Source organism: Notolepis coatsorum, assembly GCF_963971535.1.
Source record: "Notolepis coatsorum genome assembly, chromosome: 18".
NCBI classification, from domain to species: Eukaryota; Metazoa; Chordata; class Actinopteri; order Aulopiformes; family Paralepididae; genus Notolepis; species Notolepis coatsorum.
In genome coordinates this window covers 47,031,598-47,046,193 of record NC_140182.1, presented here as the reverse complement: position 1 = coordinate 47,046,193, position 14,596 = coordinate 47,031,598, and the positions used below count along the sequence as shown (strand labels likewise).

The 14,596-nt window shown below is 42.1% G+C and overlaps 1 protein-coding gene across 2 annotated transcripts in view; it reads right to left on the bottom strand.

The window, feature by feature from the left end:
- Nucleotides 1–9,168, bottom strand: part of ice2 (interactor of little elongator complex ELL subunit 2) — a 40,070-nt gene extending 30,902 nt beyond the window's left edge. For both annotated transcript variants that reach the window (XM_084335486.1, XM_084335487.1), the window contains exon 1: nucleotides 9,108–9,168. In XM_084335486.1, coding sequence (XP_084191612.1) covers nucleotides 9,108–9,121 — 14 coding nt within the window. In that variant the 5' untranslated portion in view covers nucleotides 9,122–9,168. The remainder of the gene's footprint in view (nucleotides 1–9,107) is intronic.
- Between the last annotated feature and the right edge of the window lie 5,428 nt (nucleotides 9,169–14,596).

Genomic DNA, 14,596 nt, shown 5'->3' with positions numbered 1-14,596 from the left:
CGAATTCTAGCTTCCTGCAAGCAAATTACTTGTGTATGAATTTCTTTAATTTCTCTTATATATTATTCTATTCTTATTATTCTATACCACAAAACTGAACATTATTGGCATAGATTGGAGCGCAGTTAGTGTGTCTACCTTCTGTGAACATTTAGCAACCATCTGTGTTGAAATCCGATCCAAAAATGGCGGAGCCATATCCATTCTAACAATCAAACTGTACATACAGTAGATTTCATTCTTCATTCTCGGTGCACGCCTGGTGATACTAAATCCAAATTGAAAGAGGAGATTTGGCCCGATCCATAGATGTGCGAGTTGGCTATAATAAGGTAATTTATATGCCTCATATTCTATATACTATAATAATATTTCAAATTGCATGTATCCGGATGGCAGAATTCGATTTTTTGTACATGTGATCTCAAGAAGGTGCTGAACGAGCTCAGTGGCAGTTTTTCATGTCTGGTCATTTTTAGCATGGTGTTATTCACTGTCAAAGATGCAAAGAAAAATCATAATTTATATTCTCCTTTGTTTCATCACAATGTACTCAAGGCTAGTAACAGACACAATATTTCTGACACTGGGAATACATTTCCTGAGGACCATAGATGTCCATAGATACAAAGAACATGCAAATAGACCTTGTAGAAGTGGAGCAATCTTCCATTTACTTAACATGGGTATCTTAGTGGTGTAGTGTATCTTGTAGACCAGGCCCATTGCAAGTTGCTGTACTGTCGTCTACTCTAAAGTCTATATACTATATAGTATATATACTATATACTGAGTATACTACTATAAAGTATGTATACTCAGTAGATAGTAAATTATAACACTACCTTAGGCATACTGCACCTTATGTGGCACTGTGAATGTGAATATTTCTTCAGCTAGTCAGATAGTAAATTATATTGACCATATTGACCAAAATTGTTTACACTGCCTGTGTTGTTTTTTACTACCTGTACACTGTGTTGTTTTTACTACCTGTACCACCCCCCCTCCCCCCCATGCTGCTATGATGCCTGAATTTCCCCAAGGGGATCAATAAAGGAATATCTTATCTTATCTGATCTTAAACCATCCTAGGTTGTCAAAATGGGCAGGGGTACGTTGGGTTTTAGGAGTAAGGCCAAGCAGTAGTCTTATCAGTTTGTTTTGTGATGTTTGTAGCCTTGTTTAGGGCATTTGAGGTGCTTTGGTACCATGAGGTGCAAGCAGGGGAGGAAATTAGGCTCGCCAAATGCGAGTATTTTTTATGTTTGGCGTAGGGCTGGGCGATAAAACGATAACGATAACTATCGCGATAAATTATTTCCTCGAAATAAACATGAAACGTGATCGCAAAGTTTCGATATATCGATTTCCCAAGCTTGGATATCAGCACATGCGCACTAACAACCAATCAGTGAAGGAGATGGCGACAGCGAAGGAGACCCGCGGTGCACCTCTGGCTCTGGGTAGAGAGGTAGGACTCTAGTAGTAAACAAGGCTGGCTAGGATCATTAGCTTTCACGCCGCTATTTTATAGTTTACGTGCGGAGTGGGTGTGTGGCGTGAATTCTGAGGGTACGGTTAGAGTAGTGTGGGCTGTGGGGTATGCTGCGCCGCGGTGGACGTTGTTGCAATGTATTGGGGCGGAACGGAGTATTTTAGGGTGATAGTTAGTACATTGGAAACAAGGCTGGCTAGGATCATTAGCTTGCACGCCGCTATTTTATAGTTTACGTGCGGAGTGGGTGTGTGGCGTGAATTCTGAGGTAACGGTTAGAGTAGTGTGGGGTATGCGGTGGACGTTGTTGCAATGTATTGGGGCGGAACAGAGTATTTTAGGGTGATAGTTAGTACATTGTCGGGGATACACCGCTTGCTCTGGCTAACTGTGTTAGTTCCATTCTTATAATGCATATCCAGTGGCGGTAGGTTGCCCCCTGGTGGAATATAATAATCTATGCACTGGGCCGTGTTTACTGCGTAGAAGAACGGCGCCGGGCATAAGAAGTTAATTAAACTTGACAGAAATTATATCGACGATAATTATCGATATATCGAGTGATGTGAAAATATTTATTATTTTATCGCGATAACGTTTTTGGCCATATCGCCCAGCCCTAGCTTGGCGAGTGATTCATGAAGACCACTCGCCACACTGGCAAGTAAACAAAACAAAAAAAGACATTCTGCAATCACTGCACTGGCAACCGGTGCGCGTCTTCGGACATATAATGTTTAATAAAAGTTCCCGCAGTACTGGCCAACCCACGAACATATAGAATGTTTAATAAAAGTTCCTGCAGTACTGGCCAACCCACGAACATATAGAATGTTTAATAAAAGTTCCTGCAGTACTGGCCAACCCACGAACATATAGAATGTTTAATAAAAGTTCCTGCAGTACTGGCCAACCCACGAACATATAGAATGTTTAATAAAAGTTCCTGCAGTACTGGCCAACCCACGAACATATAGAATGTTTAATAAAAGTTCCTGCAGTACTGGCCAACCCACGAACATATAGAATGTTTAATAAAAGTTCCTGCGGTAATAACTAGCCATCAGTCAAGGGAGCACTCGCAAACAGATAAAGTTAAACACAGCAGAAGATGGAAAACAGACAGACTGACCAACGGGGAACTGCATCCAACCCTAGAGTATAAGTTACTAAGGACACATGTGTAATGTTAGTCTATTGGAACTGTATACAGTGGTTAGCTTCTAGTTAGCGTTTTAGCTATAGCTGCTTGCTAGCTAACGTTAGCCCTGTGTGCGCATGTGCTCAAAGCAGCCAGCCCCATGTTAGCTAGGTGTATCTGTTATATTGACTATAATGTTTCCAAAAACGCACCGGACTACGACGTAAGGTTAGACGTTTTATTTCATGCTCAACCAGTGCACAACAGCACACCAACCCAACTGACGATACCACAACACTTGACGGTATTTCACAGCCCTGTCGTAAGACCACCGTGCCGTCTTAAAGGCACAGTGAACACTGTTGTGATGCCTACCCAGATACATACACAACATTGACGCGGCTTGACAACCGAGGTTCAAAGTTAACTTGATTGATTGATTGAAAACTTTATTAACAGATTGCAGAATGGGTACAATACAGTACGGCTCAATACACACAATTGTTAAGGGGATGCAGACCAGAGAAAGACTTTAGTCTTGTTTACATCAGGGTTAGGGCTGGGCGATATGACGATATTATATAAATATCGGGTACAGTTCATTAACGATACACTTTTTTAACGTATTGTGGATATCGTGATGTTTTGCCCAAGAGGATTGTGTCGCGTCAATCTGGTCCACACCCGTTCAAACTTTTGAACAACGCCGCCCCCACACACACTACTGCATCAAAGTTACTAATTATTATTAACAAAGGCATTCGTTTTGTGGCATTAACGTTATATAGTTACACGTTCAATAACATTAGCGTATTTACCCAAACATAGCAATGTCCAATGACGACATAGATAGCAAGCGTTACTGTTCATATCTCAGCCCGTGCGGAGTTGTGCATGCCCATTCTGCGGTCTGTTAATAAAGTTTTCAATCAGACAGATGTATGGAAAGGCTTTTATTATAACATTCGTTGCAATAAAATCATTATGGCTTGTTTAGTCATGCTGCGGTGCGCTGGTAATCACTCGTCTGCCGCAGGGAGCTGTTGTTGTCGTTGAGCTGAGCTCAGCTCTCGTCAAAATCAATTGCGGAAGTAAAAAACGCATAGAGCTTGCCGATTGGTGCTAAGAACAGCAGGGCGGGTTCAATCGGTGTGACGTAATTGGCAGACTCGACTGTCAATCAAAATTATTCTGTTGCCGGTCTGTTGAATGATCGAATGAATGAAAACGTTATTAACGATTGCAGAATGGGTACAATACAGTACAGCTCAATACAACAACAGTGGACTGGGGGATGAAGACCAGAAAAAGACTTTCGGCTTTTTTACATAAGGGTCCTCCATTTTCAATTCATCAAAACATTTAGAGACATACAAATATACAGTAGTTTCATAAAAATGCTAAAATGCTATTTATTGATTGATTGATTGATTTAAAACTTTATTAACTTTCATGTTAATATGTTTTATGCTAATATTGTGAAGAGTAGAGACACTATTATTAATGTTTTATGCTAATAAATATTTTAAAGAGTAGAGACACAGTGTGATTATTACTATGATTGAAAATCAATTTAGACGAAGACATACAAAGAAGTAATTATGACAATTAGCGATTTATTTTTGGCTGGTAAAAAATCTGTTTGGCTGGTAAAAAAAAATCAGCTACTCGCCAGTTGGCTGGTAAGCCAAAAAGTTAGTTTCCTCCCCTGGGTGCAAGCATAGTCATAGTACCCTTGAATGAGTGCTCCTGTTACAAGAGTATTCAATGTATTCTTCTTTTTCTTTTTTTTTTATTATCTTTTTCCCCCTCCTTCTTTTTCCGATTTTTCTCCCATCCCACTGTTAGTCGTTATGCCAATTCCCAACCCCCTTCCTGGTTGTTGCGCACTTTCCCCTACTGTTGGTCCGAGAGGCCGGAGACTGTCACATGCTTTCCTCCGACGCATGTGCAGCCAGCCGGCAGCCAGCCTGGCCGCGCAGATTCTCACCGGGAGTCTAACGTGTGGAAGGTCGCACTACCTCTCTCCAGATCCTACCCTTGCTGAGCAGGCGCCCCGACCGAACTGCCCAGGACCCACCCACGGCTCCCCTCCCCCTAACTCAGGCCCCGTTTAGACGGAAACGCTAGCAGGTGAATCCGCAAAAATATTTTTTCAGATGTGCCTTTCGTTTATACGGAAACGGCGTTTTTACGGGGTGAAACCGTAAAAAAGTGAGACCACCTTCCAGGGTGGAATTCCTAGAAACGGTAAACCTTTGCGCTCTCGTCTAAACTGTCAAAACGCATAAAACGATGACGAAAGGGTCGTCAAGGCTCTCGTCGCGCCTACTGCTTACATCACAGGCATGCGCCAGTAGCCTAGAAGCGTAAACAAAGCATGTCTGATTCTATCCATGGCGATCACCTGAAGGCTACATTGGCAGTACTTTTAAATACACAAGAATCTGTCCCGCGGCTATCACAACTATTATGACTGGACCCACTGTCTGTGAGTGACTCTGCTTTGGTCCAATCACATTCCCCACCCACACTCTGCGAATCAGAGGCAGAGTAGGGCGGGTCTTCACAGCACGTCATGTGACATATGCGCCAATCGTGTGACAGCGGGGCTCCGTTGTCTCGAGTTGTTACAGCGTCGTCTGCACGGAGAATTCCACCCCAAAACGCTCGTCTAAACGCAAAATTCAAAGTGAAACCGCAAGACGACTTTTGCGGTTTCTGTTCAGACTTCCATCCCAAAACGCTTGTCTAAACGTAGCCTCAGCCAAACGAGTTAGTATAGCGATCAGCCCGAGCCTAGGCAGTGCTGACTCTCCGGGAGTCGAGACCGCAGCCTCTTGCATTGGTGACGTTCAATGTATTCTTGTTTACCAGAGAGGAGATCCGGTACAGGAATCTTGTTCGTTGGTTTTTTTTTTTTTAATTAAATTGGTTGCCATTTTATCACAGGAACGATTTGCCTCTAGGATGGAACCCAGGTAGGTAATTTCATCTTTCATTGTGACAATATTGTCACCCACTGTAACAGAGAAGCCATTGGCCTTGCTGAGTTTGCTATTTGATCCAAAGAGAATGGATTCTGTTTTACCCAGGTGTAATGATAGTTTGTTAACACCGAGCCAGGTGCAGATTCTGCCGAGTTCAGAGCTGAGGGCTTAGTGTATCATGTTCACTAATCACTACTGTTAGTGTATCATGCTCCCTAGCACTAATGATAATGTATCATGTTCTCTACTAGACTGTTAGTGTATGATCGTTAACTTTACATATGTGAACACATGCACTGTGTGCAAGTGCTGGGGCTTGGTTTTGTGCCTGATTTATTGGTGGGCTACTGACACTTTGTACTGCATTTCTTTGGAGCTTTCCACTAAGACCAGGATGTTTGTTGCTGCCACCTTTACTTTCTTCAGCGCTTCTGCATATGAAACTTTGTTTATTATCTTAACTCTCTGGACTTCTCTCTGCACTTCACAAACTCCAAATGCAGTTACATTTAACCTTGACATACTTTCCACATTTTCCACACTCATGTTGTTCTCACACGCCTCAGCTTTAATTTACACTGCTGTGCTGTGTGCCTCATTATTAGGCATGCATAACATCCCCACTCATACTCACTTAGACCAGCCCCACTTCAACAGCCTAGGGTGGCTCAGGGTGGAAAAAAAGAGCATCCATCATAAAACTATGCCTAGCCCTAGTCTATAGGATTTATAAAGGGGAGGTGCCAAGCTACCTTCAAAATTACTTCCAATATGTAAAAAACAATCATAGCCATGAAACCAGAGGTAGAGACACAAACACAGTGGCGGCCGCCACTGGGGGGCGCTAGGGCGCCGCCCCCCCTTCAGGCCCTGCCTGGTTATATGAGAGTAGAACAAGAAAAGGTATCTTTTTGTTTTTTGTTTTATAGCCCTATAAATAATATAAACATGTTTAAAATGAATAATATTTACTCATTTTAAGTATGTTTGTATTTCCAATGCACAATATAACGTTATTATCGCAATTAAAAAACACTCGTGGTTTTATCGGGTATCACAGTAGCTAAAAAGCTGATCGCATCATGCTGGTTTCAACCGGAAAAAATTTGCCGGAAAGTTTGGTTTCTTACATATCTCGATGTGATATATCAAGAAATATCTACAGCAAGAATTCTGGGTCTCAATGAATCCAAAATGTCAATGTGGGTAGAAGTGGTGGAGAGAATAAAAGCTAGCTTATAATGGTAGTGTCTGGTTAGGAGTGAGGGATAATGGAGGTACTATCCAAGGGGGGGTCCGGGAGGGGGGGGTTCGAGCTGGAGCATATGTGTGTAGGGTTTTAGAAAATAGGTATTAGGGGTATATTCTATACTAACATTTATATAATTGTAATTTCGCTGGATATACACTTTATACGGTTAAAATGTTATTATAGACTATTTTTGTTTTATCTTGTTTCTGTACTTGCATGTAATTTTAACCACCTTGACTGAAAGTTTCATTATGCATTATGTGTTGAGTACTGACTTTTAATAATTTTTGTTTTGCAATAATAAAAAAAATATATATAAAAAAAAAAAGGAATGTACTTGTTGAGTGTTGTGCTAACGAGCTAACACTTGGCTAACAAGCTATATGGCGGATTATACACGTTTATCAAGCTCTCCTGCCCTGGACGTTTCAACTAAACAGTGAGTCTCTCTCTCTCTCTCTCTCTCTCTCTCTCTCTCTCTCTCTCTCTCTCTCTCTCTCTCTCTCTCTCTCTCTCTCTCTCTCTCTCTCTCTCTCTCTCTCTCTCTCTCTGCTTAACGTTAACGTTTGTAAATAGTTTTTTTAGGAGCAGTACTGTTAGGCTACTGCTGGCCATTCATGAAGCAAGACATTGCTGATTGTTTATTTATTTTATAACACAAGACTATGACTACCAACTGCCTAGCCAGCCGTGTATCAATCTTGGATGCAATAATAACGTTACTTACCACACTGACTATGTCGATGGCTCATTGATTTAACTACTGTAGCTCTCTCGGATTGAAAATACGTGGATTATGGCTTGTTCAATATCGTCTATGTTTGAATGAATGAATGAATGAGAACTTTATTAACAGATTGCAGAATGGGTACAATACAGTACGGCTCAATACACACAATTGTTAAGGGGATGCAGACCAGAGAAAGACGTTTGTCTTGTTTACATCAGGGTCCCAGATTTTCGATTCATATCGATAGTTTAATAGCTAGCCTTGGCTCGTTTAACAATATGCAAAATATGTGTACAGCCCTGTACTCATACTGAAGTTATTCTTGGTATATAATAGGTCTGATCGATTCCACGTCGCGCTGTGTGTGAGAGAGAGAAGGAGAGAGGGAGAGATCTGCCTGTGTTTGGAGACGGGCGAGTTTTGTTTCTAACTTTTCTATTTATATATTGTGTTTCAAGTTGTGAATTAGAGTCTAGACTATACTTTATTTGACTGGTTGTGTGTTGTTGTAGTAACAGCTGAGCGACTCGTTCATAAGAGCCGATTCATTGCCGTGAGCGTGAGTCGAATCGCTCACGTCTTGCCATGAGTCTGTTGCGTGGTACAGTACTGTACTGTACATGTTTGCAAAATATTTGGTATAGCGCCCCTAGTGGCGAAGTACCCACCGGCCGCCACTGGACAAACATAGTTCCGTTTAGATTCAAACTCATTTCGTACGGCCAGCAGACCTTTCTTTACTCAGCTGCAGTTCTGTGGAACAGGCTGCCCAGCAAAAACAGGCCCCCGGGTTAACTGGCTTCAAAAAGCATGTACGATCATGGCTATCGACATAGGAAAGAGAGGGCAGCATATTTATTTATTATTCTTTTATCTTCAACTGTATATGCATATTGTATCTTAATGTTTTATGATGTTGTTTTATGTTGATGTATGTCCTGTTTTTTAATACCAGGGACCATGATGGAAATAAGTGCTTGCATTTGATCATGTTTTTATCCCTTGGATGATGTCTCTAATCCACAATAAAATCAATCAATCAATCTGAGTGGCTTTGCCTCCTTGTATCTCACTGTTAATTTCATCACTGGTCATCAACTGGTGTTCTAATAGTAGCCTGCCTATCAGACTGACTGGTTCTCAACTATAGTAACCTGCCTATCAGACTGACTCTATCTCCCCCTTCCGTATCCATTTTCTTCTTCCTAGATGTACGTGCTGCCCATTCCATTCCATTTTCACTATCAGAACTAAATGCCATGACTGCAAGCAACGTAGCAGTAGCATGTTGTATTTCTGTGCTTAATAAATGCTATTCACTCTGCCTCGAGCCACCGTCTCCGACTCTCATCTCTCGGCACTACAGACGTTACATTCAAAGTACAGTTTATGCTAGTAATCCGCCCGAAAACGATTAAATCCTGCCGCGTTTCAGCTCCGTCCTCATCGCGTGCCATCTGTGCTATTTCTAAAAGCGTAGAGTAATGAATACTTACCATACTAGCTCCATAATATCACTATGAGAGCGACAACAACGTTTGACAAGCGTGCGACTTGTTTGGGTCCATCCCTAAAAACACCCCCGGGAAACAAGGACATGTCCTGAACAAACGGTCCGCACACGCATCATGATCATAACCACCTACGGTTGCTATGAAACCTTTGCACATTCCGATCATGTAAAAGCGTTTGGTTGTATGTTGAAAACATTTCGACTTTATTTATTTGCACTCGAATTGATAGACAACTTTATCATGAAATGTAGTCAAATGCAGTGGTTCTCAATACGTACCCCGGGGGTCCCCGAGGAGGTTCCAGGGGGTCCCCAGAAAAATTATAATAATTCAATAATTCAATGATTTTAATTATTTTAATGACTATTGTGAATTTAATGAACCTAATGAAATAATATAAGAGTGATAACTCTAACCAACTCTAAACGTTATCTCAACAAGTTATATCTTCTCAGATGAGGGTCCCAGAGACAAAATCGAATCAAATGCGGGTGAAAAACGTCTGTGATCCATAATAGTCTATAATGGTTCATCAAATTACCCATAGAAATAGAATAAGGTACATGTACAATTTACAATTTACATTTAGCTTAGTCATTTAGCTGACGCTTTTATTCAAAGCGACTTTCAGATTGTGAACAACATGTCACCAGGAGAGGTACATCTCTGGCAGCTAAGGGTCAGTGGCATTGATCATCAAATAGTATTGAGCTTGAGTGCATAGTATTATAGACATATTAGCAAGATAGGTAGTATAAGAATAGTAGCATAGTATTAGGGTACATAAGAGTACGTAAAAAGACACTAAGTAAGTGTACTAAGAGTATTTATTTATTCTTTTATAAAAAAAAATTATTCAGATATTATTTCTATGCAGGAGAGACCTGTCCAGTTACGGAGAACCGGTGTTTTGTAACTTGCAGGTGTCGCAGAGATATTGAGGAAAAACAAAATTGTTTGGCTTTTTCTCTCCAGGCGCACAGCGTTCCAAAGATTTCAGTTCCACTACATTTCAGTTCAAATTAAAAAAGAAAAGTATTGTAGGCACACAATTAAGGGGAGACAGCCCACCTAAAATACCATTTTCCTGATTTTGTGGCAATTTTGAGATTTTTTTATAATGTTGCCCCATTACATGTCTTCTTTCAAACTAGTGACAAGAAAACTAAAAAACATATTTAGTTGCTTATTTTGCTTCATTTTGCATGATTACATCCATAAATGTGCACATATCAAATGGGGAAGTGCCTCATTTGCATATATAAACATAAAATTCAGAAAACATGCAATGTATTTTTTCTTAGTTTATATGTACATAACAAACTGGGGAAGTTTCATAGTGATATCTATTCAAAAAAAATCTCCTATTAGGCGGTACAGTAATCGGTTGTGTTGTTTGTTACTACACTGTTACTACTACTACATCATTATTATTATGTTATTATGTTATTCAGTTATCAGGCATGTGTTTAGGTTGTCTATTACTAATGGTTTGATTGGGTGTTGTGTTTGTAAATAGCGGTTTCAAAAAAAAAATTATGGCATTTTACAATACAGAACTTTGAAGGCGTTTTCCCAAAGGGTAGACATGTACAATTTCTCTACCATCTACACACACCAAACTTTCCACATTTATTCATATCTATATCCTGCTTCTCTGTGCCAAAGGGTTTGTTGATATGTCATACATAGCCTGATTTACAGACAATACAAAACTTTAAAGGCGTTTTTCTCAAAACTAGATTTTATGAGTTTGTATTACACATAAAACAAAAAATCTCAATTTCTCTATACCTCCACACACCAAACTGGCCACGTTTCCTCCTATCCATATACGACAACTTTTTGCTAGAGGATTTTTTGATATATCACTCATCCAGATTTTTAGAACATTTTATACAAAAAATTGATCCAAAAAAAAAAAAGTGTATGACTAGGGGGTCATAAAAGGTCTTAAATTCCTGTTCGGGTGGCATATCAAAAAATCCTCTAGCAAAAAGTTCGGTATTTAATGTAGTAACATGAAAAACCATGAGAAAATATCTATATATCATCCATTTTTTCTAAATTTTGTTTGGGGTAACATGCAAAAAGGGGCAATTTTGAATAGACCACGCCCCTTTTGGGTAATACAATTATGCGACTTGTTTTAATAATTTTTTTTTCTTTTTTTGACTATTCTAAACAATTAAGATGTTTGCAAATTATTTCATCCTTTATTATTTTGTTTCCCTATCTAGGTGGGTGGTCTCCCCTTAAAGTAATCTCAAAATACGCTGTAAATAAAGTGCTGTGTTTGACGCATACAATAAATATGTAGGCCTATCATTATGTTAAACTACACTGTAGCTTATGTTTCTAGGCCCTGCAAAAAACAAATAAGCTCTTACATACTCGTATCACTACAGAAATATGTAAGTCCTTTACATTATTTTACTACTGATGATGTAACGAGGGGTGTCCCATTTCCTAGATAAAGATTTCAACCCCTTCCTTTCGTAGCCCCGTTCTGAGGTACCACTACGCAGTCGAGGGCACTCCAAAACTAGGGGTAGGGCCAAAGGAAGGGAATTGGGATTGGGCCTAACAAGGCCTGGCCCCTATCTCTCTGAAGTCACAGGTAAATCACTGACAACACAGAATGATACATTTAGTCAAAAAGGATAATTTTATGATAATATATATTTCTTTCCACTTAGACAAGCTTATATGTGCTGTTGTGAAGGATCAGATTAAACCGAATATATATATTTATTTATGGATATATATTTAATAGTATTTGTATATCGTTTGATATCCCTTGTATATTCCTTGTACATATACACGGAATATCCCTTTATTCTACTACAGCCCATAATAGTCCATTCTCTTATTGGACAAAAGGACCAGGCGCCAGGGACAAGCCCCTGGCGTTCAAGTTCAAAGGTACCGACGAGACATGCCCTTACTAGCCTCAGCTCCGCGCAGGAATACGGCTACCGAAAGCAGAGCGGCACTACTTGTCCACTGTGCATATAAATATGGCGCAAGAAATGTAGAATTCCTCTTAGTCCTTTACCCTTCTACCCAACTAAGTAACAAGACGTGAAGCCTCACCCCACGATACCGCGTGCGGTGTAGTACGGCCTGTTTGGCCTTAGAATAGCAGTGAGACCTCGTGCGAATTAATAGCTGAATTGCCAGAGTTTGGCACCGTATTTCTATTAAGTAATAATAGTCTATTATGTATGGTGCATCGTTCGGTTAGAGTTCTAAAGTGAGCAGCACCCCCATCGTTTCCTCGCGTTATCTAGAGTCTTAACCAGGTTGGGCAGACCACGCGTGGTGCTTTCATCCGAGGAGTTCTAGGCGAGGACGAGTGGACCTGCACATTGGATTACCTACCCCGACGACTGCTGAGCCCTATACGGCATGGAATATCTATTTGCTTTGGTGCTTTGATTTGTGGAGCGGATAATCGCCAACACCGGTGAGTGTTGGATTTACCCCGAGAGGAGCCAAGGTGAGACGGCGCTCAGACCAGACTGAGGTCGCCTCGCTTCTTCTTCGTTGTGGACCTAAAGCTACAGCTACAGCTATCGTCTACAAGAGAGCCCAAGTGTATTCATCTGCGGATCAAGGTTCTACGGGCACTGTGTTCTGTACCTGGACTCTCCCTAGAAATCATTGACCAGACGGGATACAGCCGACGGCTCTCCTACCCCCCCTACTGGCTTACAACCGGCGGGACCCCTTCAGTATATTATCCAGCTATAATCATTAAGTGACCATCGCTATAATTCCCTAAGAGCCAGGTTGTATACTTGCTTCCTGTGTAACCAGAGATTGGACATTCAGTGTTGATTTGCCTACGAATACTCATTTGCCTTACAAGTGCATTCAAATCATAAATGTAATAAGTAACTATTATATGTACCCTTTGCTATATATTAAATATTTGACTATTACCTTTGTGTGGACCTGATTTCATATGTGGGAAAGTGTTCATCATACTTAGATATCGTGTACTGTATGGCCAGTAATTAAAGTACATAAAGCGGTAGTGGTTTAATGATACCATACTTATCAATACAGTCAGGGAATTGTACCCCTCAGTTACAATTGGTCCTTCGAGCCGGAGGGTAATTAGTGTAATATTAATATAGTGGTATTAATATTGAAATGGCCTATGATGAACACTCCACGAAACGGTCCTCCTAAAGTAGAACGCCCGCAACGTAGACGACAGCCACCTCAGTACTTAGAGGATTACGCTGTCAGTAAACTACCTAGCCTTCTACAAGTAGTAAACGCAGTAAAAGTAGAAAGTAAAATTATGTCCGACCCTATCAACCAGGATACCCCGACCACAGAGGCCCTAGTGGGTTCTAATGTAACTGACCAAGCTCATGGTGGGGACCAGGAGGGAACTGACACGACTTTACCCCCCGCCAATACCGAAGAAGTAGTCCCCCCAGAGCTCCGGGAGGAAGACAACCCTCCAGAGGTGGAACTCTGCACAGAACAAGATGAGGAGAGCGCCGAGGAGATAGAGCTCCAGGACTCCCCAACGAGTACAGCCAGGAGCGGCTCACCTCTACAAGCGTCTTCCCCCAGCGAGGCGGAGAGGATGCTGTCACAGGCGTTCTTCGCCAGCCTGACAGCCTCGACCGAACGCGATCGACTTCAGGGTGAACGCGATCGACTTCAGGGTGAACGCGATCGACTCCAAGCACAGACGCTTAGCGAGCGCGAACAACTCCAAGCGCAGCAACGGAGCGAAGAAGAGCACATACGTCTGGAGCTGAGACGCCTTCAGACGGAAGAGAATATGGCAAGAGAACGGGCCGACGCCCAGCGCGCCGCTGCCGGTGCCCAAAGAGAAGCAGATCTCACCAAGCGCGAAGCCGAGCGCGACAGACTACAAGCGCAGCTAATGGAGCAGCTGATCACCAGGGCAACACCCCCTCCCTCCACAAGGGGTTCCAGAGCCTCGTCAAGACACACGTCAAGGGCACCCTCCCCTAACCGAGCAGGCGACCTTGAACTCGACCACCAGAGAGAGTCTACACCCCCCTCCGAACTCATTCCCCGACCGGTCCAAGTGAGACCCAGCTACAAGGAAGGAACAGCGGACACCGCGGAGAGGCTAAATAGACGACTACAGGATCTAGGTGACCTGGCAGAAGAAGAAGAGGGAGAAGAGGAGAGTCAAGCCCGACAGCAGCACATTACTCCACAGGACCAGGAGGTCCAGTACAGCCCAGGCTATACCCCCGCGGCTCTGCGCTACAGACCCCCGACTCGACTCACGGGTGAGCATGACGCACGACCAGTCCCGAGGAATAGCACCTGGACCAGCGGGCCATGGTACCCTGCCAGTACCAGCCCACCGAGAGGCGTAAGAAGAGACTCGCCCAGGAGGCCTCTCTTCCAACGCTCACCGATGTGCCAGCCATCCATGGCGTCATACATTGGCACACCGACGTTTC